The sequence below is a fragment of the Canis lupus genome, chromosome 28 (genome assembly GCF_011100685.1).
Source record: "Canis lupus familiaris isolate Mischka breed German Shepherd chromosome 28, alternate assembly UU_Cfam_GSD_1.0, whole genome shotgun sequence".
Lineage (NCBI taxonomy): Eukaryota > Metazoa > Chordata > Mammalia > Carnivora > Canidae > Canis > Canis lupus.
In genome coordinates this window covers 32,245,455-32,267,876 of record NC_049249.1, presented here as the reverse complement: position 1 = coordinate 32,267,876, position 22,422 = coordinate 32,245,455, and the positions used below count along the sequence as shown (strand labels likewise).

The 22,422-nt window shown below is 52.9% G+C and overlaps 1 protein-coding gene across 5 annotated transcripts in view; it reads right to left on the bottom strand.

Moving 5' to 3' along the window:
* BTBD16 (BTB domain containing 16) overlaps positions 1-22,135 on the bottom strand; it is a 54,900-nt gene extending 32,765 nt beyond the window's left edge. For 3 of the 5 annotated variants that reach the window (XM_038578990.1, XM_038578993.1, XM_038578992.1), the window contains exons 1-9: positions 21,906-22,134; positions 21,409-21,475; positions 19,534-19,685; positions 15,259-15,332; positions 12,957-13,100; positions 9,743-9,832; positions 8,723-8,837; positions 4,727-4,796; positions 3,267-3,397 (exon numbers count right to left, since the gene is read on the bottom strand). In XM_038578990.1, the coding sequence (XP_038434918.1) occupies positions 3,267-3,397; positions 4,727-4,796; positions 8,723-8,837; positions 9,743-9,832; positions 12,957-13,100; positions 15,259-15,332; positions 19,534-19,685; positions 21,409-21,420 (788 nt within the window). In that variant the 5' untranslated portion in view covers positions 21,421-21,475; positions 21,906-22,134. Of the gene's footprint in view, positions 1-3,266; positions 3,398-4,726; positions 4,797-8,722; positions 8,838-9,742; positions 9,833-12,956; positions 13,101-15,258; positions 15,333-19,533; positions 19,686-21,408; positions 21,476-21,905 lie in introns of all 5 variants that reach the window. The other 2 variants (XM_038578994.1, XM_038578991.1) reach the window with 2 other exon arrangements.
* Positions 22,136-22,422: the final 287 nt, after the last annotated feature.

Sequence of the window (22,422 nt, the reverse complement as noted above, 5' to 3'; positions counted from 1 at the left end):
AGGTCAGGAAAACCGTGTGTACTTTATGCGAGGCTGTTTACAAAACCGAAAGCAAAACCCAATGAAAGATGAAGCCAAAGAGACTTCAGAAAGGGAAGGGGAATGGCCCGGAAGTTGAGTGTTTGGATGCTGTTCCCAGGAGGCTCAGAGACCCAGACACCATGACCACAGTCCATACTATGCAGGCCCCTGGGGATTCGGGGGATGCAACATCCCTGACCCCTCAAGGGTTGGCAATTCCACACACCGCTCTGGGGGCCTGTGACTCGCCAGGACAACCCAGTCCTAGCTGAGTCCTGGCGCCTGGGAGGCCTGGCCTCTGGGACACGTGAAGAGGCGGTGCAGCGTGGAGGGTGGGAGTCTGGACCTTGGAGCCTGATCACTAGGCTTGAGCCCAGCCCTACTTCTTATCATCTCTCTTATCTTAGGACCAATAACTGTAGCTACCACCCAGGGTTGTGGGGTTGGAGGGACAGTGCACAGAGCACAGCGCATACCCCAGAGTGCTTGATAAAAGTGAACCCATCCAAAGGTTTGTTCTTAATCAGCTGCGGTCCAAGGTGCCAGATCCACCAGCCAAGGAGTGTGCGCAGGTGAGGAGCCCGGGCCCGGGTAGATTTCTAACAATCCCACCAGGCCCGGGTACAGCCAGGCCCCCTCTTCCGACACCCTCTGTTCCCCTCGCTCCCTCCAGCTCCAGAGCAGGTGGCCACTAGACCTCAAGGGGCAGGCGAGGAGAAGCTGCCTCCAGGGATGTGAACGTGAGGCCTGGGAGCCGTCGGCCTGGTGCCTCCCGGGCACATGGGCTGGTGACGTGCTCAGGGCCACGGGGCTCTCCCCTCCTGCCGCTCAAGCAGCAGATGGCTCTGGACTGTGTGCACACAGCCCCGGGGGAGGGGCCGGAGGAGCAGGACCCAGTTCCCACACCAGTCATGTCTCCCTGAGCTGGTGAGTCTAGACACTTGGCGTGGAAAAGTGCTTGACCTCTTTCCTGCCTCGTGTACATTTTGTAAGGCCCATCCCATCACCAAGGTTCTGGCTGTGGTCAGACAGTTTTTCCCTTTTCTTGGTTAAATGCTTCCAGGGCAGGACAGCTCAGTCTTTCCAAGGGAGGGACAGTGTTAGGAAACGTCTAAGGGATGCCATGTTTATCTTTTCTTCAATGGTTGTGTAACCTCTGCTCTGGTGGAGTGGGGGGGGGGGGGCACATGTGGGGAAAAGCAGTAGGGGGTAGGGCAGATTGACACCAGAGCCCACCCGGGGCCCCCGGGGCGGGGGTCTTCCTCAACACCAAAACCCTGTTCTCCCAACTTCATTTCTCTTTAGGTGTGAGGGCATCCAAGCCACTTAGTAAATGCAAAGCAACAGTGGAATGAATCTGTCCCCATCTAATTTCTGCATTCAGAAGGCTTCCCATCCCATAGGCATGAGTAAACATTCAATTTCTAATACACAGCTAACATCTTTGGTCGAATTTACTTCTCACTGTTGAAATTCACCCAAAGAGGACACAATCTTGGTAACTTGGCAATGGGTATCAAGAGCCATTTAAAAAGTCCCAGAGAGTCATGACAAGTCAATGCAATATGTCACCCTAAACCAGACCCTGCATCGGATGAACGAATGTTATAAAGGAGAGCACTGGGCCAACGATGTGAGGTATTAGCATCGATGCTACATTCCCTGCAGTTGATAACTGCATTGTGATCAAATTTTTTTTATCAGCAAATAAACGCTGAAGCATTTAGAAGGGTACATGATGTATGCACCTTGCCCCCAGAGGGTTCAGAAACAAGATGTGGGTACGTAACCACATACAGGTGCAGATGGCCAAGCAAGTGGCAGAGATTGAACAAAACAGGGTAAAGGGAACATAAATATTCTTTGTACCATTTTGACACTTTTCATTTCAGTCTGAAATTATTTTCAAATAGAATATTTTTCAAAATACTTTTTACTTGGGGATCCCTGGGTGACTCAGCGGTTTGGCGCCTGCCTTCGGCCCAGGGTGTGATCCTAGAGTCCCGGGATCCAGTCCCATGTCGGGTTCCCTGCATGGAGCCTGCTTCTCCCTCTGCCTGTGTCTCTGCCTCTCTCTCTCTCTCTCCCCGTGTGTGTCTCTCATGAATAAATAAATAAAATCTTTAAAAAAAATACTTTTTACTTGTGACAAGACCAGAAAGTCCTTTTGATTTCATCATGGCACTTCTAGAAATTTAACATGGGAAAATAATCTGAGATAAAGACATGTACATTGAAGGATGTCACCGAGGCGCTATATTTATATTGGTAAACACTAGAAATGACCTAAAAGGTCAAGCATTGGGGACGTTTCTGTGAATTACTTGAAGGATGGGAAGGAGCCAGGCATCTCAGGAAGGAGGGAGAGCACACCTGGGGGTGGCAAGGTGCTCAGCACGGCTGGAGTCTAAGGTAGCCCCGTGGATGCCCCGTGGCTGGGGAGGCACAGGGGCAGATGGACACAGCAGAGGCCCCTTGGCTAGATGCTCTTGGAGGGGCTCAAGACACAAGACTCTGAGTTAGACTAGGTCCTTGCGGTGGTCCAGACAAGAGCTGGTGGAGGTCTGGCCTCCATCCTGGAGCCTGAGGAGAGAAGCCCATAGTGATGGGCTGGGTCTGGAAGGGTTAGTGTCTCCCTCGGGGGTGAGGGCAAGTGGTGTGCACAAGGACTCCCAGGGCTCTAGCTTGAGCAAGTGCTGGAGGAACACAGGGCAGGGCCCCAAGGGTTGGGTGTTGGCTTGAGCTGTCAGGCCCAACAGACGTCGGGGTCAGAGCGATTCAGCAGAGGAATCAGGGCTAAAGATAGGAACTGATTGAGGAGGAGAGGCTTTGTGCTCTGTTTTCTGCTTTTCTCTACTTTCCATTTTCCACAGGGAAGGTTTATCAACGTTGTCAGGATGGTTTTTTTTTTTTTTTAATTACGTAGGCAATTACTGAATTAATCACCAGGTGAGTAACGAGATAGCAGGCAGCCAGAGGGTCCCTATCCCAGAGCAGGCATGAGAAGGGAGCCCAGCCCCGGCCCCACCCCCTTACACCCACGTTTCGGCCCCCACCTGGGGCTGGCTGTCCGAGAAGGTGGGGAGTCTGGGACGGAGCAGGTGCTGCACATCGGGCCTGGCCAGCTGGTGTGTGGGTGCGCCCCCTTGCAGCACCTGCCTCCCAGGCCCAGCCCTGCTGCCCCAGGCCCACTGCATGGACAACTCCTGGTCCCACACACGGCCCCCCTGAGGACCAGCTCTGACCTGGGGGACCGCAGCACTCTGTGAAGCAGCTCCTGCGGGATTTTCCGGAGGTGGATCTGCCTCCCCACCAGAGGGACCAAGTTCATTTCCAGCCACTTCTCACAGGCGGTGGTGAGCTGCTCTTCCTTGTACTGAGAGGGGAAAGAAAAGCCGATTGATAAGGAGATCCCTGAACTCTCAGCACCCTCTGCTGGTCTGCAACGATGCTACAAGCGCGCTCTCGGGCCAGTCCTGCAGCAGACCTGCGGGAACCTTTTCTTCAAAATACAGAGCCCGCCCCAGACAACATTTTTAGTGTTTGCTATGCTCCCAGCCCTGCACTAGGTTGATTTAAATTAACCCTCACCCCAGTCCTACATGGTCGCTCCCTTAATTATCCCCATTTTACTGATGGAGAAACGGAGGCCCCAAGATCACTGCTCTTGCCAACAACGGTCATACAACTAGCAAGTGGCAGAGCCAGGAGCAAACCCTGGAGGTCTGACCACAGGGTTGCACACTGAAATCGCTGAGCTAAAGTCAGTCACTGATCCTGGAAGGGTCTGCAGGGTGGACCCCACATGAGTTCTGAGGCTGGTAGGGGGCACGTATCCTGACATCAAAGTCTAAACAAAATGAGAACCTTCTTCCAGGGCCAGGGACCTTGACAGGTCTCGGTACACCTTGCACGTCCTTGGGGCGACAGTCCTTCCCAGGCCAAAGAGTGACCCAGATGTGCTGGTCAGAACTGCTGACCAGAATGCAAAGCTGCTGCCCACAGAGTGACTTTCTAGTAGCCGGCGGAGTGGAGGACCCTGCATTGTCTTTAACGAAACAGGCCCCGAGCACATTCTCAGATGCCATCGCAAGAGCTTGTGACGTGTTGATGGTGCACAAACCAAATGTTACGGTCAGATGTGCCTGTTTCACAGTGTGAGTGTCCACCCAGGTCAATGGTGGCCTCGAAGAGGAAGGCTGGGTCAGGCAGCCTGGGGTTCGAGCCCAGCACCGCCACTCAGACACTGTCACCCACATCAGACCGCTCCCCTCCTTGGGTCTCAGTGTTTCCCCCTGATAACGAGACCCTAGGTTACATCATCTATTCCCAGAACTGACACAGTGACTGGGCCCCGGGGGTGGGGTAGGGTGGGGGAGACAGTTTCTCCTGACTCCAACAAGAATGCTCTGGAAAGTTGTCTGCTATTTTGATGAGAAAGGCTGTGCTTTCATTCATCCCCCTGATTTGAAGACTTTTTTATTTAAAAAAAATTTTTTTTTTAAATTGGTCTTAAAATGTCCTTTTAAAATAAAATGATTTTTAAAATTGTTTACTTGGCAAAATCAACCATTGGTACCCGTAAGCGGGTGCTTTCAGGTAGATCTTTGGGAGCTGAGCCAGTGGGGTGTGGGGTAAAATCCCAGGGCCTGGGGTGCTCCTAGAAGTCTCCAGGTGCGGCACACTCTGCCCAGATTATCCTCACCTTGCAGCCAGCCAGGTAGAAGCTCTTGATGGTGGTTGGCGTGAGTCCGTTCATCATCATGGCCACACACCTGCAGAGAGAGAAGCGCGGTTCCTGGAGGGCCCCAGGCTGCTTTCAGAGAGGTTTGCATCCAACTCCAGGATGGTGGCAGAGGTGGGAACTGGGGAGCCAAAGGAGTGTGCTGGAGATTGTTTCTGCTGCTCCCCAGGCACAGTGCTCTTTAGCTGCTGGCTTTTGCTAGTGAGACATGTGAACGGAATTAGCTGGGCTTGGAGTTGAGGTACGGAAATTAGTACTCCAGGAGGCCGACATGCTCACCTGTGCCCCTTTCTCACTATCAGACTCATCGGCCAGGCTGGACTGGGATGGCCAGGCTTTCCCAGATCAGGGGACACAAAGCAAAACCTGAAACATGCTCACATGTGCATGCACGCAGCAAGCGTGGTCCCCGCTGTGTCAGTGCAGGCTTGTGATGCACGAAACCGAGGAATAGTACCAGATGGAACCAGCACGCACACTGCACCCCCCGAAGACGGGCGGCCTTGGCTGTGTGTGATCCAGACCTAAGCAGCCATCTGGGTGATTTTGTGCTTGGCTGGGAACTCAGCCAAGATGACCTTTGGGGTCTGGTCCAGCACCTGGATTTGTGATGCGATCAGAGTGACCAGGGCACTTCTGCTTCCACTACAGGCACACACGCACACCCACACCCATGCACTCCCACCACCACCACATGCACACACACTGAGTCTTGTGCTGCCGCACCCCTGCCAACTGTACCAGCAGCCTCTCAAAGGCAGGTGGGAGCCAGGCCAGCTGTGGGCAAGGCCCACCTGGATCTGACCTGTAATACCCTGCCACAACTATCCGGAGAATCTTGAGCAAGGCCTAACTGTACCAGGCCGGCCTAGCTCTGCTCATCAGCGCAACGATGGCTCACTATCTCCAAAGGCCTTGCTTCTCTGCCATTGAAAACAAGTCATGGGGTGGAAGAAGGAAAATGAAGAACCAGTCATTCTTGGCCGAGCCCCAAAAAGCCAGGGCTCGGACTCTAAGAGCAAGATGGGGCTTTGAATCTGGGCCTGAGATGGGGCAGCCAGGCCTGACAGGCAGATGACAGTGGTTGCAGACCTTGCTGCAGGAGGGAGGCTGAACTTTCCGCTTTGAGGTCAGAGATATCAGAGCACCAGGAAATAGTTAGGAATGTCCTGAGCTCAGGAATGTCCTGAGCAAGGAAGCTGTGATTTTTGTCATTATTGTGAAGGCTACACGGAGCTGCAGATGGGTGACACATGCAATGCAACGGGGCTTGGGAAATCTCAGCAAAACCCAGCCCAGCAGCCATCACCTGCAAGGTCTAGCCCGGATTCCTGAGTTAGCCCCAGACCCTGCACGACATGGCTCTGCTTACACGTGGCTCTGCCTACACCGGCTGGTCTCCCACTTCACAGCCACTCACCCTTCAGGCCAGGCCTGGCTGACATGCTGGAGCACCTTTTCAAGACTCAGGTCCCCTCAGTGTGACCTCTGTTGTCACATCCAGGCCTCTGAGAGCTCATCCCTGTTGAGGCTTCTTGACACTCTTGAGTCGTTTCAGGTGCCCCAAGAATGAGATACTGGCTTCAGAGCCGAATCTGGCTGTGTGGACTCTATAAAAAGTGCCTGAATTCTGCAAGAGTCTCGGGAGAGATCCTGTCCCTGCCCTCCCCAGAGCAGCTGATATCCTCTCTTGACTTGGACAGGAAGTGCATTCATTCATTCATTTCTTCAAATGAAGATCTTGAGGCATAGGGTGGAGCAAGCCAGGTGGACCATCACTGCCCTGAATCCCCTCTCTTGGGGATCATGGGATCAGGAAATCAAAGAGCTATAAGATACCACCTCCGTGTTCAGGACGTGACTGCAGTAGGCACACATCCCTGGAAAAGCCCAAGGGAAACGCCAAAATAGTCTAGAAAAACGAATCCCATCAATGATTTTTCCATTTGGTTCACTTACCCTTTCCTAAATGTTACGGGAATGGAGTAATATTACAGGACACAGCAAAAGAGGAGTTCTAAGAACTGTTCTTGTTAATCACAGGGACCTATTTACTTGAAATTAATCATCCGTAACACAAAATGTTCCATTTGGGATCCCCATCCTTCATTCCACTTTACTCATTTCCTGTGCCCTGGAGACCAGAGGGCAGGAAGCTTTGGAGGGCAGGGACCCTGTGGTCCTCACTGTTCCCGGTGTCCTGGAGACACCCAAGACATCGTCCTTGAAGGAGCAGGTGAGTGACTGAAGAGTGAGAGAATAAACTGGCAGGTGACTGGCCCCAAGCAAACCTTGCCTCGACCACACGCCACAGCAGGGAGGGAGGAGGGAGGGTGAGTCCACCAACAAGCAGGTGACACTACCACCTCACCTGAGCAAAGCAGAAAAGGACAGTGTTAGGTGCGCAGGTTCTGGGGCTCCTTGACTTCCTGCAAGCTCTGGCTGCCCTACTGTGACCTTGAGCAAGTTACTCACCGCATGACGCCTCTGTTTTCTTGACTATGAAGTGGACATAGTAACGTACCGCCTCCTAGGGCTTCAGGGAGGGTCAATGAGGTCAGCCTTGCCAAGAGCTGAGGGCAATGTCTGACTCCAGCAGATGCTCCATCTCAGAGCCCTCCATGTCCACACCTCCTCACCCCCAACAAAGTCCTGTGGAGCCCCATTTCACAGCTGAGACCACTGAGGCACATGGAGAGCATGGGCAGCTTACCTTAGGGCTGAGCACAGCCCCTGCTGCTCACACCCTAAATTGCTTTTGGCTCTGCAGAAAAAGTCTAATGATAACTGGGAGCTTCAGGTCATGATCCTAGGGTCCTGGGATCAAGGTCCACGTTGGGCTCCCTGCTCGGTGGGGAGCCTGCCTCTCCCTCTCCTACTGCTGATGCTCTCCTGCGTGCTCTTTCTCTCAAATAAATAAATAAAATCTTAAAAAAAAAAAAAAGAAAAAAAAGAAAAAGAAAAGAGCCCTGGGGACCTTGGGTGGCTTAGTGGTTGAGTGTCTGACTCTTGATTTTGGCTCTGGTCATGGTCTCGGGGCCGTGGAGTCAAGCCCTACATCGGGCTTAGCACTCAGCAGCACAGTGTGTGCTTAATATTCTCTCTCTCCCTCTCCCTCTGCCCCCATCCCAATCAATAAGTAAAATCTTTAGAAAAGAACCCAGAAAACAAAAAACTAGGAGCCTCTGAATCTCAAGCCTCAGGGCCACATTTTGCCCTCACACCTTCACCTCACACATTCTCTCAGTGCCCATGGACCCACGCAATCCTTGGTGAGACGAGCAAGTCTTCACATTCGATGCCCATCCACTGTAAACGCCTCCTGGTTCCCCCTGCTTGGCCCAGGTGGGCCAGCGGGGTCTGAATACCCAGGAGAAAGGCTGTGCCCCCAAACGGGCAGCCAGATCGGTGGGCGAATTTGGACTTTGAGCTTTGCAGTTCTCTCTCTTCTGAAAGATCTACGACGACGGTGTGTAACAATTTTAAGAATGAAAATACTCTATACAAAGAAAAACAGGAGGGAAACATAAACCTGGACGGAGGAAAGTCAGCTTGTCTTCAAATGACCAGCTGAGGGGTGTGTGCGCTAAATGAGCAGCTTTTTAAGCTAACACGGGTGTAACTGATAAACCGAGCACGGTTTGCGCCCCCCTGGGAGGTCATCTTTGCAAACCTGCAGGGGATCTCCCAGGCAGAGGACACCCCACTTGCATCACAGGCCGTGTGAGGCAAGATTGACTGGCTGGAAGGAGCGTGTTGCTGGAGCAGCGGCTCAGGGTGTGAGCTCACAATGTGTGAATTAGCCTCGGTTCCTCTGCAGACTCACCGCTGGGCTTTCTGCAGAGGGACCCAGGTGCCCCAGCCCACGGAAGAGGGACGATCTATGAACGGGCCAGAAGGACCCCCTCCACCCGGCCCGGGGCCGGCCCTGGCCCACGCCTTGTCGCGCCTCCTGACCTTTGAAACAGGCTGCTGAACTGGAGAATGTGTGCGGAAGCCAGCACGCCCAGCACATCATCCATGTTCATCTCCACCTCGCTCAGATAGAGGCTCTTCAGGGCTGTGGCGAAGGCTGGGGGCAGCAGCCAAGCGAGGAGGCCGTCAGCTCGCGGGCCTGGGCCCTGCGGCCCTCCCTCGTGGGCGCCTCCCTGCTGGATGCTGAGCGTCCCCTCGCCGGGCGGGCAGGGTCGCCCTTAGAGGAAATGCACCTGCTCTGACCTGGGCGCACACGCAGCCCGGGCTCCCAACCTCCCCTTGGAGTTGAGGATGGAGCCAAAGAAAAGGCAGCTCCTGCCGGAAGAACGCTGCTCTCAGCCCATCCCGCAGCCTGCGCCTCGGGGCTCCGCGGCCCGCGCAGCATGCCGTGTGCGTGTACGTGTGCTTTCTTCTCTGGACATGACGTTTAGCTCAAGGCCGATTTTCCCCAGGGTCTGGGGGCTTCAAAAAGCTTAAGGACCCGGGCTGAGAACTGAGCTCCCGTGACCCGGGAGCAGAGGGACCGGGCCGAACCCAAGCTGGCCTTCCTGAGCCCCGTGAGCCCCGCAGCACGGCCAAGGCTGCCGGGGACAACCCGCCGGGGCACATTCGCAGACCATGACAGCATGTGGCAGCACACGTGCCGCACTAAGTCAGAAGTCCGTCCCTGTTTCCAGGTGGCCAGGCTGGGGTGGGGCAAGGTGAGCCCTCTGCGGCTGGAGCCCCCCGGAGCGGGGGGGGCTGTGCCCAGTGCTGCCGGGGAGGGCGGCCCCGAGGGCTTCCCGGTCACTGGGTGTCTCTGACCCAATGCCTGCTGCCTCCTTCTTCCCCAGCATCCCCCAAGCCTCCTCCCAGGGATGAGCCTCTCTCTAGCACCTTCTCTGCTCCGCTCAGCTGTTTCTCATAAGGAAGGCCTTAACACCATGGTCTGCTTGCTTGCCCTAGTGTTGTTTTTAAATCTGGGAGGGGCATTCTTGGCATAAAAAGACAGGTGTACGTTACCAACTTTAGTGACCAGGGGGTCATTGATCTTCAAGGAAATGATCATCTTCTTTATGGGGGGTCTTTCCTGGACACTCCCACACAGCTGAGCTGGCAAAGGAAGCAGAATGGGGACGTCAGGACCCGAGAGTGGCACTGACTTGCGTAGGATACAGTATGGGGGCCCATGGCCCTTTGCACGACCTTGACCTTGGCATTCACCACAGCGTGTTTTGTTTCTGTTTGCTTGTTTAGGGGATGCAGTTTTGAAATGATTGTTCAGAAATAGCTGAAGACTCATAAGAAGTCACAAAAACAGTTCAGAGTTCTCGTGCACTCCTCGGCCACCTTCCCCACTGATCTTACACAGCTACTGAGACCCCGAAACTGGGAAACAGATGCTCTCACTGCCTGAGATACTTTTCACTGGGCCCTGCCCCACTCTCTCTCCCTGCCTCCTCCCTCTCCCCCTGCAGACTGCAAGCAGTTTGAGGGCAAGGGGTGGGCCTCTGTTATCTCTGTACACCCAGTACCCAGCCCAGACCTGGCATGAGATGGGACCACAGTGAGCAGGGGACGAAGGCATCCACCCAGTGGCTGTGGAAACTTTGCCCAAAGATGTCCAAGCAGAGGACCCCCCTGCCACCAAAGAATCCCAGGAGGCCAGGAAGGGGCAGCCTGACTCACCGCAAACCTCCCGCAACCACTCAGACTTATTCTGAAATGTGAGTTACAACACCCTCTGCTCTCAGGTCTCCAGTGGCATCCCAAGGCCTTGGCACAAAGACGAAGCCCCTCCAATGGCCCCAAGAACTCTAGTCTCTGGCTCACTGGACCCCAAAACTGCCTCCTTGTGGCTGGTTCTGCAGAAGAGTCCCAGGGCTCCATCCTGCCCCCATCAGGGACCCACATGACTCTGTGTGTTAGGTTGCACCCCACCCCTACCTTCCCCCAAACTGGCTTTATTCTTCCTCCTAGACTCACTACTACCGCCACCTGCTACCACATCATGTATCTGCGGGGCAGGCACACCGACGGCTTCCTCAGAGCTCCATCTCCGAGACCGACACGGTCTTGTCCACAGTAAATATCTGCTAAATCAACGGAATGAGGGGACTCTAACAGAATTCCAAGCCTAGCGAACTCAAGGTTCCAGGTACTAAAAATGGCACGGGTCAGGATCCAATAAAGGATGTCACAGTGCGAGCCACGGAGGCCACAGAGAAAAGGGGAGAACAAAGATCTATTCAAGGTGCCTTCCCTCACCACGCTCACGGCACCTGGCTCTGTTCAGGCTCATAGTTAGCAAATATTTATTGAGCGCCTACTGAGTGCCAGGCCTTGTTCTCTGCTCTGACTCATTTTCCTCTGGGCTTTTAGGACTGCCTCCCGCCTGCGCGCAGCACTCTCCCGCTCATGTGCGCTGGGGGCACAGACACCCTCGGGTGGTGGTACTTCATATCATGACGGGTAATGTTGTTCCTTGTGCTTTATCATCATCTTGGGTTGGCCCGTCTGTCCCCCAACCCCCCAACACTGAGTTCCTAGCACAATGCGTAGGATAAGTTAAGCACCCGATATATGTTGAGGGAAGAAGAGAATATCATCCGCTAGGCCAGAGTAAGTGGAGGGGTACCATTTCCTTTTGGGGGTTCCTCGTAGAGAACAAACGGGTCCTGATAAAGTATAGCTCATCCTGGACTCTCGGTGGGAGAGCAGCTGGGACAGTGGTGTGATGCTCGCAGGGGGCTGACTCCGCAGAGCACCCGCCACCCCAGGACAGCAGTGCAGATGCTCTCAGGGACACAAAGCAGTGGTCGCCAGACTATCCAAATGTCACTGTGAGGTACCTCCTGCATCCACAAGTGCATAAAAGCTAGTAGTCATGTCCACTGCACATGACAGGCACATGATGCCCAGGAACGGGCTTAGTTGCTGGGGCCTGGGGACAGATACTGGAAAGTTGTAATAGTCTGGGCAGGAGGGGGATCTCATCTCATCTCTGTACCTACCCTGATGTCTCCACGCACCACCCCCACCGTAACCCCAGTCAGGCCCAGCCTCCAGCAGGGGGCTTGGATCAAGGCTCTTGTCTCAGCAGGACCCAAACTCATCAGTGAGACCATTCTAGAATATCATAGACCCAAGCATTAACAGTAACTGCGTTTTCTCTTTCCAAATTCTCTTGCTTTCCAATGCAATCTTGTCTGGATCTCCATGGCCTTTCCTCGGGTGCCTGGTGAGTGTTCTGACCTGGGCACAGGGGACACAGAAGGAGCTGCCCATGCTCAAAGACACTGGGACAAAGGCTTGGAAGAAGCAAAGAAGACTACTGAGTGAGCATGAGGGTCATCCCAGGCTGGGGGGATGCCACAGCCTGCTCTCAGCTCCCGGCGCAGCGGGGAAGGGCTGAGTCAGAGGCCTTGTGGCCGGGCTGATTCCGGCTGGCACCCGGGCCCTCTCTCCAGGCTCGGTGGGGGCAGCAGCTGGGGGCCTGGCCAGCCCGTCTGGCTCTGAAATAACAGAGCTTTGCTGCCACATCCTGGAAATTCAGTCCCATCCAGCCTGGCCTGCTGGTTGGTTTTGGAGACCTTGCATTTTCCACGGTACCTGCTTAGGAGTCGTCCTGAAACGACGCCAACCTGTATTGCCCAAAGAAGGCAATGCGTCAGGAGAGGGACAGAGAGAGGAGCCTGGGGATTACCAGAGTTGGAAAAGGAGAAAAGGAAAGAAAGAAGTGGCCCAAATACGTTATGGAATAATGTGAAGTTAAGAAAAGAGAGAGGAAAGGAAACATAACATTGACGTATACATGTAAACCTCTAACCGGCGTCCTGGGCCAGACAGCAGAGCTATGGCTTCCTTCCAGAAAGCCCATCAGAAGACCCAACACAACCATTCAGTCTTCTCAAAGAAGTAGGTAGAGTCTCCATCTCAGCTGGCTGGGCAGGATTGGGTTGTTATGAGAAAAATAAATGACATTTACTGAGTGCCCAATATGTGCCAGACATTGTTCTAGAACTTCACAGCTATTTACCTCCTCTAGGCATCAAACAACATAGTGAGAAATATAATTCCCACGTTAGAGCTGGAGACTGAGGTTGGATCCTGTGATGAGGACACAGCACAGGCCTTGAGTGACCTTGATCTCCAAACAGATGACCAAATGCCAAGCTGGGGACCCTCAGACCAGAGGGCATTTGGGGCTCCACGCTGGGTGCCAGGAAGAAAATACCTTGCAGAAGCCTCTCCAGTTCCTTTTTGGGGCTCGTGGTGCCCTGCGACAGTGCCATCAGGTAGAGCTTGGCCAAGGTCTCAGACTGGAAAAGATGGGGCTGGTGGAGTTCCCACGTGGAGCCCAGACATTTGAGAATCACGTCTGAGGAGAGAATGCGGTGATGAGTTAAGAGGTTTCACGGCCCCTCTTCCAGGAGATGCATCAGCTCCTCCCACCTGCCATTCCATCACAGTCTCAGAGCAGGTGGGCAGGTGGGTTCACTGGGCCGGCCAGGAGCGAAGCAGTGCAGACAGCGTGGGCCTCGGGGCACTGACTGGATCCCAGGGGGATACGATAAGCAGACTTACAGACGGACAGAGGTAAGTATCCATGAGCAGCTGACCCATTACCATAGGACTGCAGAGGCACATGAATGGCCCTCCAGGTGGCAGACTGGAAAGGCTTCATGGGGAAGGACACTGGGTGGGTCACTCTTGGGGGCCTCACCATGCCTTCCTGTTATAGCATTTCTCACCCTTGGCCCTGTTCATATTGGGGGCCAGATAATTCTCTGTGGTGGGGCTGTCCTGTGCCTTGTAGGTTACTCAACGACATCCCGGACCTCTACCCACGGGAGGCCAGTAGCACCCTCCCCACTAAGTTGTGATGACCCCCCAATGTCTCCAGATGTTGCCAAATCTCCCCTGGGAAGGGCTCTCGCTGCCCAGTCCCCTGTTGAAGCTACTGGGCATTGGTGCTTAGTTATGGGCCACCTGAAAGGTGACAGCAAAGTGCAGCTCAAAGACTGGTCACTGGGAGGCAGTCATTGTGAGCCTTATTTTCCTCGAGGGAATGGGGATCCCCAGAGAACCCAGCTAATAGGTGTGAACAAGATTACAAAATAAAGGCGGCTTTTTGCAAACTGTCTAAGGGGCTTTATACGAGGGGCTTTATCTCATCCTTGGATAGCATGGATGATTAAAAAGAGAGAGCCTTTGACAGGAGGGCAGATGGAGGATCTAAGGATACCTGGCCAGGTGAGGCGTGAGAAGCTGTGAGCAGGGGGCCTCTGCAGGCTGGACTCCTGTTAGTGCAGACCTGGGGGGAGGGGGCGATGCTCGGCCATCCTCCCAAACCCTTAACCTCAGCGCTGGATAGGACCTTGAGAGCCACGAGTCCCACCGACTTCTTAATGGCCTTGCCATTATTTTGACTGCGTGAGCTTGGGCACCTGTTTCCTCTCCTGTTATTGACACTGTCATCCACCAACTGCACGATACTGTTTCGGGCTGTGGTTCAGAATGTGGGCTCGCATCTCAAATCTCGGGTCACCTCATGGGATGGCCTGGTTGTGCTGGGCTAGAAAGAATCTCACCCTGTTAGGGTGATTTTAGGCAGGAGCAGATTTGTGGATAAAGCGTGTCCCCTCACTGAATACCCACGTCTGCTTTCACGGTGGCACACGCATAGCAGACAGCACACCAGCCCCAGAAGTCTTTTTCCCGAGCCAGGAGGTGGCCTCAGACCACCCAGGGCCTCCAGTCAATCAGAGCCCACAAGGCGAGAAGAAATCCAGTAGGGTCTCCTGCGGAAGGAGGCTGCTCAGACCTCAGGCAGCTTATCTAAAGAAAAAAAATCTCCTTTAAGGGGGCACCTGAGTGACTCAGTCAGTTGAGCAGCTCTCGGTATCAGCTCAGGTCATGGTCCCAGGCTCATGAGATCAAGCCCCATGTCGGGTTTTGTGCTCAGCGGGGGAGTCTGCTTGAGGATTCTCTCTCCCTCTCCCTCAGCCCCTCCCCTCTCCCTCGCTAAAATGAATAAATAAATCTGAGAAAAAAAAATCTCCTTTAAGGAGCTGACCTGCCCAGGCCTGGTGAGGTTCAATGCACCCTTCCCCAGTTGGACAGACCTCATCTGGTTCCTCATTCTACACCAGAAAAGTCCTCTTGGACGAGTGCAGATGTGATGTCCAACTCATGACTGGTTAGAGTGAAAATGGACAGAGAACAGCTGCCCATGCTTGACAGGGCTTCTGTTTAGTCTTCTGACCCAAACCCTATTTATTCACATCAGCATATCTATCTTTACTATGACCAGTTAGCATACGAAAATGTGTTTGCCAAGCCTGGTTTCATGCATCATTTCATGGTGCGTCTGACATATTCACAGCGCCTATCTGATGTTAGATGATGTGCAGTGGACAGAAGCTGGAATTTATGGGCCTGTGACCGGGCCTAGCGTCTGGTTTCCTTCTGTGGAAACCACGGCTGGCCCTGAGTGCGGAGGCATTTGATTGAATCCACTGGTGCCAAGCACTCACCTGCTTCCCTACTCTGGATGGTCTTGTTCTTCAAGTTCCTGGAGAAAATTTTCTGGATTTGTGAAACATATAACCTCAAGGGAAAATACAAACAAAAAATTCAGGAGTTAATAATGACCTTTTCTCAACTGCAACATGTGTTATTCCAGTGTAAGTGTCCCTGAAGCATCCATTAATCTATCCCATCACATCTTGCCCCTTGGGAGTTCCTTGGGTCACCATTCGTCTGCTGATGTGACTAATGATAGGCTCTGTCTGGTGGCTGGCTCAAAACATCGATTTCTGTTTTTGGTTTGTGGGTAGCCTTTACCAAGAAGATATTGGGGGTTATATCAGGTTGCCTGAATGACTCCTCTCTCGTGAATGTCTAAAACAATGTCTAGCATATAGTAGATGCTCCATAAACACCTGCTGGAGAAAGGAAGAGAAGATTCTGGGCATTTCTGGGAAGTTACTCACAAGTACTTCTGTGTTGGGGTCACGCATGCCCCATTCTCAATGTGTCCAAGAGCGAAACTCAGATTTTATCCCAAACCAACCCTGCTCTTTCTCCAGCAAATGGCCCCACCAGCCTGCAGTTGCCCTGGCCAGCACACTGACTATTGTCACATCTGATCAAGTGCCAAGATCTGACAAATATCAGGTCTCCTTTCCCCTTACTGCTGCGAGCTTCATCCAACCCATCATTATCTCCTCCAGTCTCTGGGGAGCTCCCCTCAGATGCACATGGGATGCTGCAGCCTGAGAACCACGTAAAACACACATCTGCTCTCGCGTCTCTCCTGCTGAGAATCCTTCAGTGTCTCCCCAGTGCTCTGGAGGGAAGCCCCCACTCCTCAGCATGGCTCAGCTCTACACTCCCTGCTCCGGCCCTTCTCAACCGCCTGAACCCACTGTCTCTTGCTTCCATTCTCTTGGCCATACAGCATCCTGGGCCCCAAGTGCTCTCCTCCTGACCTCTTCACTTGATGAGCTCCTCCTCATCCTCCTAGGTAAGCTTAGCTGTTCCTTTCACTGGGGAGATTGAGCAGGTGGTCCTTCCACTCACCGCCCTGGAATTGCCCCCCTTAGAACTCCTGCTATATCAGGACACCTGGGTGGCTCAGCGGTTGAGCATCTGCCTTTGCCTCAGGGCATGATCCCAAGGTCCTGGGATCGAGTCCTGCATAGGGCTCCCCATAGGGAGTCTGCTTCTCCCTCTGCCTGTGTCTTTGCCTCTGTGTGTATGTGTCTCTCATGGATAAATTAAATCTTAAAAAAAAAAAAAATTCCTCTATAGTGTCTTGTGATCGCCTCTGCTCTAAGCTCTGCATTCCACAAAGACAGATTCAACATTTATTCGCTGCTGGAACCCTGGCATGGCCACCATGCAAGTGCTCAATAAATATCCATTCAATGATTGGCGGATGACAAAGATAAGGTATCTTTCTGTGAACTAACTACATTCATCCTGTTGAGCGAGGATGTGAAACAAAATTTGAGTCACATATTCACAGCTTGAAGACAGTCATCCCAAGAAAGTCAACTAGCCAAAGGCCACTTGATGACCACATCTGGTCTGTGTCACTTTTGCCATGCTGTTTTCCAATGGTTCCAAGAACCCTCATGACCAGGGTTCAGAGAGGGGGGCTTGGGTGGGGGCACCTATATCCAGAATAACATTAACCACATGCTGCCCTTTCCAAGTAAGGATAGTGGCTACTAGTGACTCAGCCCCAGGAAGGCAGTGAGAGCTTGAAGTATTTATCCAACGGTAGTGGACCTGACCCAAGCTAGCCTCAATCCTTCTGGTGGCTTGGTTCACACGTCTGGGAAAAGCTGGCCAAGGTCAGGGGTTCAGACTGTGATCTCAAAATGGAGTAATGGACTTTGGAAACTATGGGCAATGCCTATGAGCTCACTACCCTCACAAACATCACTGTCATCGGCTGAGCCAGACAACAGAAGTGACCACATTGCCTTCTCCTGGTGTCATGGGTCCTTGCCAAGATATACCACTTATCGTGTGGGCTCTGCAGATTCCAAGGGCTAGGTTTATTTTAGAGCCACTGGAAAAGTTAAGGGAATAGATGGCATCTGTGAGCTGTCCTCTTCACTCTTTGGGCCTAGACAGCCTGGGCTAAAGTGGCACGTGAGAATACTAGGAGCACACTATTAGGCTGGGGACTCGGTCCCCCTAGTCATGACCCATTATGGAGAGAAAAGAGGGAAGAGGGAGAAATTCTCTATGTGTCTTATGGACGTAAGGCCTTCCTGCAGCAAACCATCCAAAGGGCTTTTGGTTTAATACTCGCAAAACGCCAGTTTGATTTCCTGGCCCTTGGCTTTGGCCATGTGGCTTGCCTTGATGTCGGTGGATGTGGTGTGGCTGAAGGTTTGGAAAGCGCTTGTGCACCTGGGCTTGCCTCGTGTCCCTGCCATCCCCAGCACCCACCAGAACATGCCCGAGTAGGTCCATTGTCTCAGGAGGAGGATGAGAGCTCGTGGAGAAGAGCCCCACTGCCCGGCTGAGCTGAGCCTCGATCCGCTGGCCGCCACGAACACGAGGGATCAGCCTCCCCACAGTGCCTCCTTGCCCCCGCTGGCCTCTGGGCAGCTTCCTAGCATCCCCGAGGACAGAGGCACGCTGTGTCACTGCTGTGTTGCAGGCAATGTGCCTTGACAATTTGAGGGAAGGTGGCAAAAGGAAGAGTGTAAAATGGGGTTGTTGGCTGGCAGAGCACAGGCCTGGCACTCCCCAAAATGAAATCACTGGCACCGACAGCTAAACTGTTGCTCAGGCTAATAGAAGCTCCACTGAAAGATCCTCTACTGTCTGCTAGACACAGTGCTAAGCATTTCCAAGGTACTGATTTAATCCTCAAGATGACTTTTCAAAAAAGATGCTGTTATCATCATTTCACAGGTGAGGAAACTGAGGCTCAGAGAGGTTTAGCCACTGGCTTGAACCTGAAACCCAGAACACCTGCCACCATCCCTCAGGTTTCTGTGCCCTGCTCTCAGGCCACCACCCCTGGCCTTGCTCAGCGATCACGCAGACCGAGTCCTGGAGACTTTCTGCTCCTCCTGCCCAGCCACCCTCGTCAGCTTTCCGGGTCAGTTGGCTTCTCTATTCCCAGGCCCCACTCCAGGGCCTGCATCCCCAGCATAGGTCCTGGCCCAGTGAGTTTTAACCCTAAGACTTCTTCAAGGTCCTAACCAAACAAAATATAAAATAAATATAAAATCCGTTCAAGAGAGTTGAAGGCTGATGCCCAAAACAGCAACTCACAGCACTCAATTTTTCTCCCCTGCAAGCATCAGAGAATTGAGGCAGCAAACCCAGATGGATGTGATTTATCCCAATGTGTGTAACAGAGTCACCTGTGAGGGGGCAGGGTGTTGGAGCAGGGCTGGCCAGGGGGTCTAGATGGGAAAGATTCGGCTGCTGGCCAAGCAAACAGGGAGCAAGGAGCTCTTTGGTGGTGAGCACCATCCAGGGGCACAGGTCGTGCTCAGCTAGACTCGATCCTGTGCCCACTGGGCCGGTATTGCCAGGCCAGGGAGGGCTGTGGCACCAGGGAAGTGAATTACCCCTCCTGCGATAGGGTCCAGCTCTACGTCCCAGGAGAGGCCAGAAAGCACTTGCCACATGGAGAAGTGCTGCTCTAAGCCTGCTGTTAGAGTTCCTTGGGGATGAGGGGGGAGCCAGCTTCTCACACATGGGGAGCCAAGTGACTGGCGTGGAAATACGAATTTATGAGATAGGGTCGGACTCTAAGCCAGGACTCTAAGTTTTCTTCGTCAATAAATCAGTTGATAAATATAACAGAATCCTGTTAGGGCCAAAGTTCCCAATATAAAGGAAAAATCTAGAAAAAAAAAAAAAAAAAAGGACGGGGCACCTGGCTGGCTCAGTGGTTGAGGGCCTGCCTTCGGCTCAGGACGTGATCCAGGAGTTCTGGGATCGAATCCCACATCAGGCTCCTTGCAGAGAGTCTGCTTCTCCCTCTGCCTGTGTCTCTGCCTCTCTCTCTATGACTCTCATGAATAAATGGATAAAATCTTAAAAAAAAAAAAAAAAAAAAGGCCAGTCTCTGTCTATACTTTTATCACACACACAGACATCCTCAGGGGAAGTGGTCACACCGAGGCTGTCCATCCCTGAAGGATGGTCCCTGACGGAGGCCAAGAGCAGCCCATCTGCCCAGGTAGAGCAGCCCCACCATGGGACACTACCCAGAAATGTGGTTCCACGGAGGCGCATCCCAGGCCATAGGCCTTGGACCTCCCTACCTGTCTGGGTCCTTCAGAACTTCTTCAAAATCCACGTTCAGAGCCTTGCACATCTGGGAGAGTCCCAGCAGGTCCCCGGAGAAAGGCTCCCTGGGGAAACGCCACCGGTTGGTCGAGCCAACCATCTGGCGTTCCAGCCGACCTCTGTACCACTTGGGAAGCAAGGAAGGGAGAGAATCCTTTCTTAACATCGTCCAAAGGCCAGCTTTTCCGAAGTGTACAAGAGAAAGGAAATCAAGATACATTTTAAAACAGATTGGGGGCGCCTGGGTGGCTCAGTGGTTGAGCCTTTGGCTCAGAGTGTGATCCCGGGGTCCTAGGATCGAGTCCCGCATCGGGCTCCCTGCATGGAGCCTGCTTCTCCCTCTGCCTGTGTCTCTGCCTCTCTCTGTGTGTCTCTTAGGAATAAATAAATAAAATCTTTAAGAAAAAAATTAAATTAAATACTGGTTGATTTTCAAACATGGCCAGTAATTCTCAGGAACCATCTTCTCAAGGCAAATATCATATTCAGTAGACAAAGGGGTTCAAGGAAATTTGGAACTTAGGATCTGGGACAGAAGGTACCAGAGGTAAAAGGTCAGGGAGAAAGATGGTTTCTTTGCAGGTGGTTCTGAAGACCCCACGAGTGGGGCCAAGATGATATTTCAAGAGTCTCTTCTTTACATGCTTATCCTCACTTGGGATTCAGAGAGATACCAAACTGAGGAGATCCTAGGTAGAGATCTGTTGTTCCCTTTTATTGTGGTAAAACACACAAAACATGACATTCACCACTTTATCGCATGCGATTTAGTGGCATTTGGTACATTTATGAAGGTTGCACAGCTATCACCACCGTCCAGTTCAGGGCATTTTCATTCCCCCCAAAGGAAACCTTAGATTCCTTAAGCCATCACTCCTAATTCCCCTCCCCCAGCCCCTGGCAGCCAGCAATCTGCTTTCGGCTTCTATGGATTTGCTATTCTGGATGTTTATATAAATGGAAACATACAGTACGTGGGCTTTTAGGCTTGGCTTCTTTCACTTGGCATAAAGTTTCCCACGCTCATCCCTGCAGTAGCAGGTGTCAGAACTTCATTCCCTCTTATTGCCGAATAATATTCCACTGTGTGGAGAGACCACGTTTTCTTTACTCGTGCGTCACTTGATGGCCACTTGTGCCCTTTCCACCTTTCGGTGATTGTGAAAAATGCTGCTACGAACGTTTGTGTGCAAGTTTTGGGTTGAACACGCGTTTTCAATTCTTTTGGGTCTATACTCAGGAATGGACAGCGGGGCCACCGGGCAGGGCCTTTTACTTAGGTATCTGCTTGAGGTCCTGGGGCTTCAGCAGGATAGTCAGCATGGATGTAAGCCTCAGATGTGGTGGCTCGAGGAAAGCTAACCGGGGAAGGTACCATGAGGGACCCATAGGAATGGGTGCAGTTGTTCCGGAGTGATGCCAGTCACCCGCAGGGTGGTGGGGAGCCCAGGGGCCAGGGAACAGGGAATTGAAGTCAAATCTTGTTATCGCCACTAACGGGTTGTATGGCCTTGAGCGAGTCATTTAACCTTTTGAGCCTTTCGATCATCATATGATGACGGCGATGGCGATGGTGAGGATGTTAAAATGAGAAGATGAAGTCTGGGAACTACGCTCTAGGGCCTGGAATATGCGGGCGATCGACACTGCAGATTGTGAATCTAGCTGCAGCCCTGTGAATGGGATCGGCTCTGACAGCAGGGCTGCTCTGACGGAAGGGTCACCCAAAAAAGATGGGGGACCTGAGTGATGCCCGACCCATCCCCTTGCGGAAATAAGGTGACAGAGCTGTAAGCAGGTGCTTCTGCTCTTCACCACTGCCTTCTGCCTGACGAAATTGCTCTACTTACCGGATGCAGCATTTTCACAAACAGTGGTTGGTGGTGATTACATACAGGGGCGGGGGGTGGGAAACACCTGGAAGACAGAAGAGGTAAGGTGTACAGTCTCAAAGACTTTCCAGAAGGGCTCTTCAAAACAGGAGATTGGCCTGAAGATTCTGTATTTTGCCATAAAAGTAATAATGAGTCAACTTCCAAGGGTGAGTTATTCATTGAATCGAGAGAATCTATGACTTTTTAAAGCCCATCAGGGGACTGACAATTCTCTGCTCTTGTGCTAGGAAAGTGGTTCAGGAAAAGCCAGATGGGCCATAACCCACAATTCTTGGCCCCTTTCCCAAGGCATGGGAACCGAAGGAGGTCTGTAAGTAGGTTGGTCGTAGAATTTGCTACCTGCCTCCACGTGCCTCCCAGCCTGGAGCCCCTGAAGCCTCTCTCTACCCAGGCAGGTCCCTAGGGATCCTCCTCTGGCTCTAAAGTGGGTGAAGAGCACCAGCCACACTTACTGCCCTGAAGTCCCCTCGCCACCACATGTACGTTTATAGGAGAAGCTTCTAGAACAGAGGCACTCTGGTTGTATAGGTCTCTGAGGTACAGGATCACGGCAGGCTGTTCACGTTCTGACTTTGAATCCAGCTCATGTCACCTGGGGCTCACCCTTTTCTCCTTCGGGACCAAGGTGTTTTGGCGGGGGAGCTTGCCCTTGGTCTCTGGATTGTGGGCACCACGGCAACATCAGGAAAGGTTCTGAGCACTTCCTGTTCCAGGTCTGTCTCGGCCTGGCTGGGGGCTGGGGTGGAGGTGCTCACCAGGGGCTGTGGGCACGGGGGCATCTCACAGGCCTCCCTCCTCTGGGGACCCGTGCCATCTCTGTTGCTACGTGGCGCCACGTTTCTTTACGGCTCCTGGGGTAATCTGGAATATCCACAGGGGCCTCCCTGAGAGTCCAGCCTCAAGTCCCCAGGCCTCACCTGCCAAATGAGAAGACTGCACTGGAAGGCCCCTCAGATCCCTGCCGGGTTT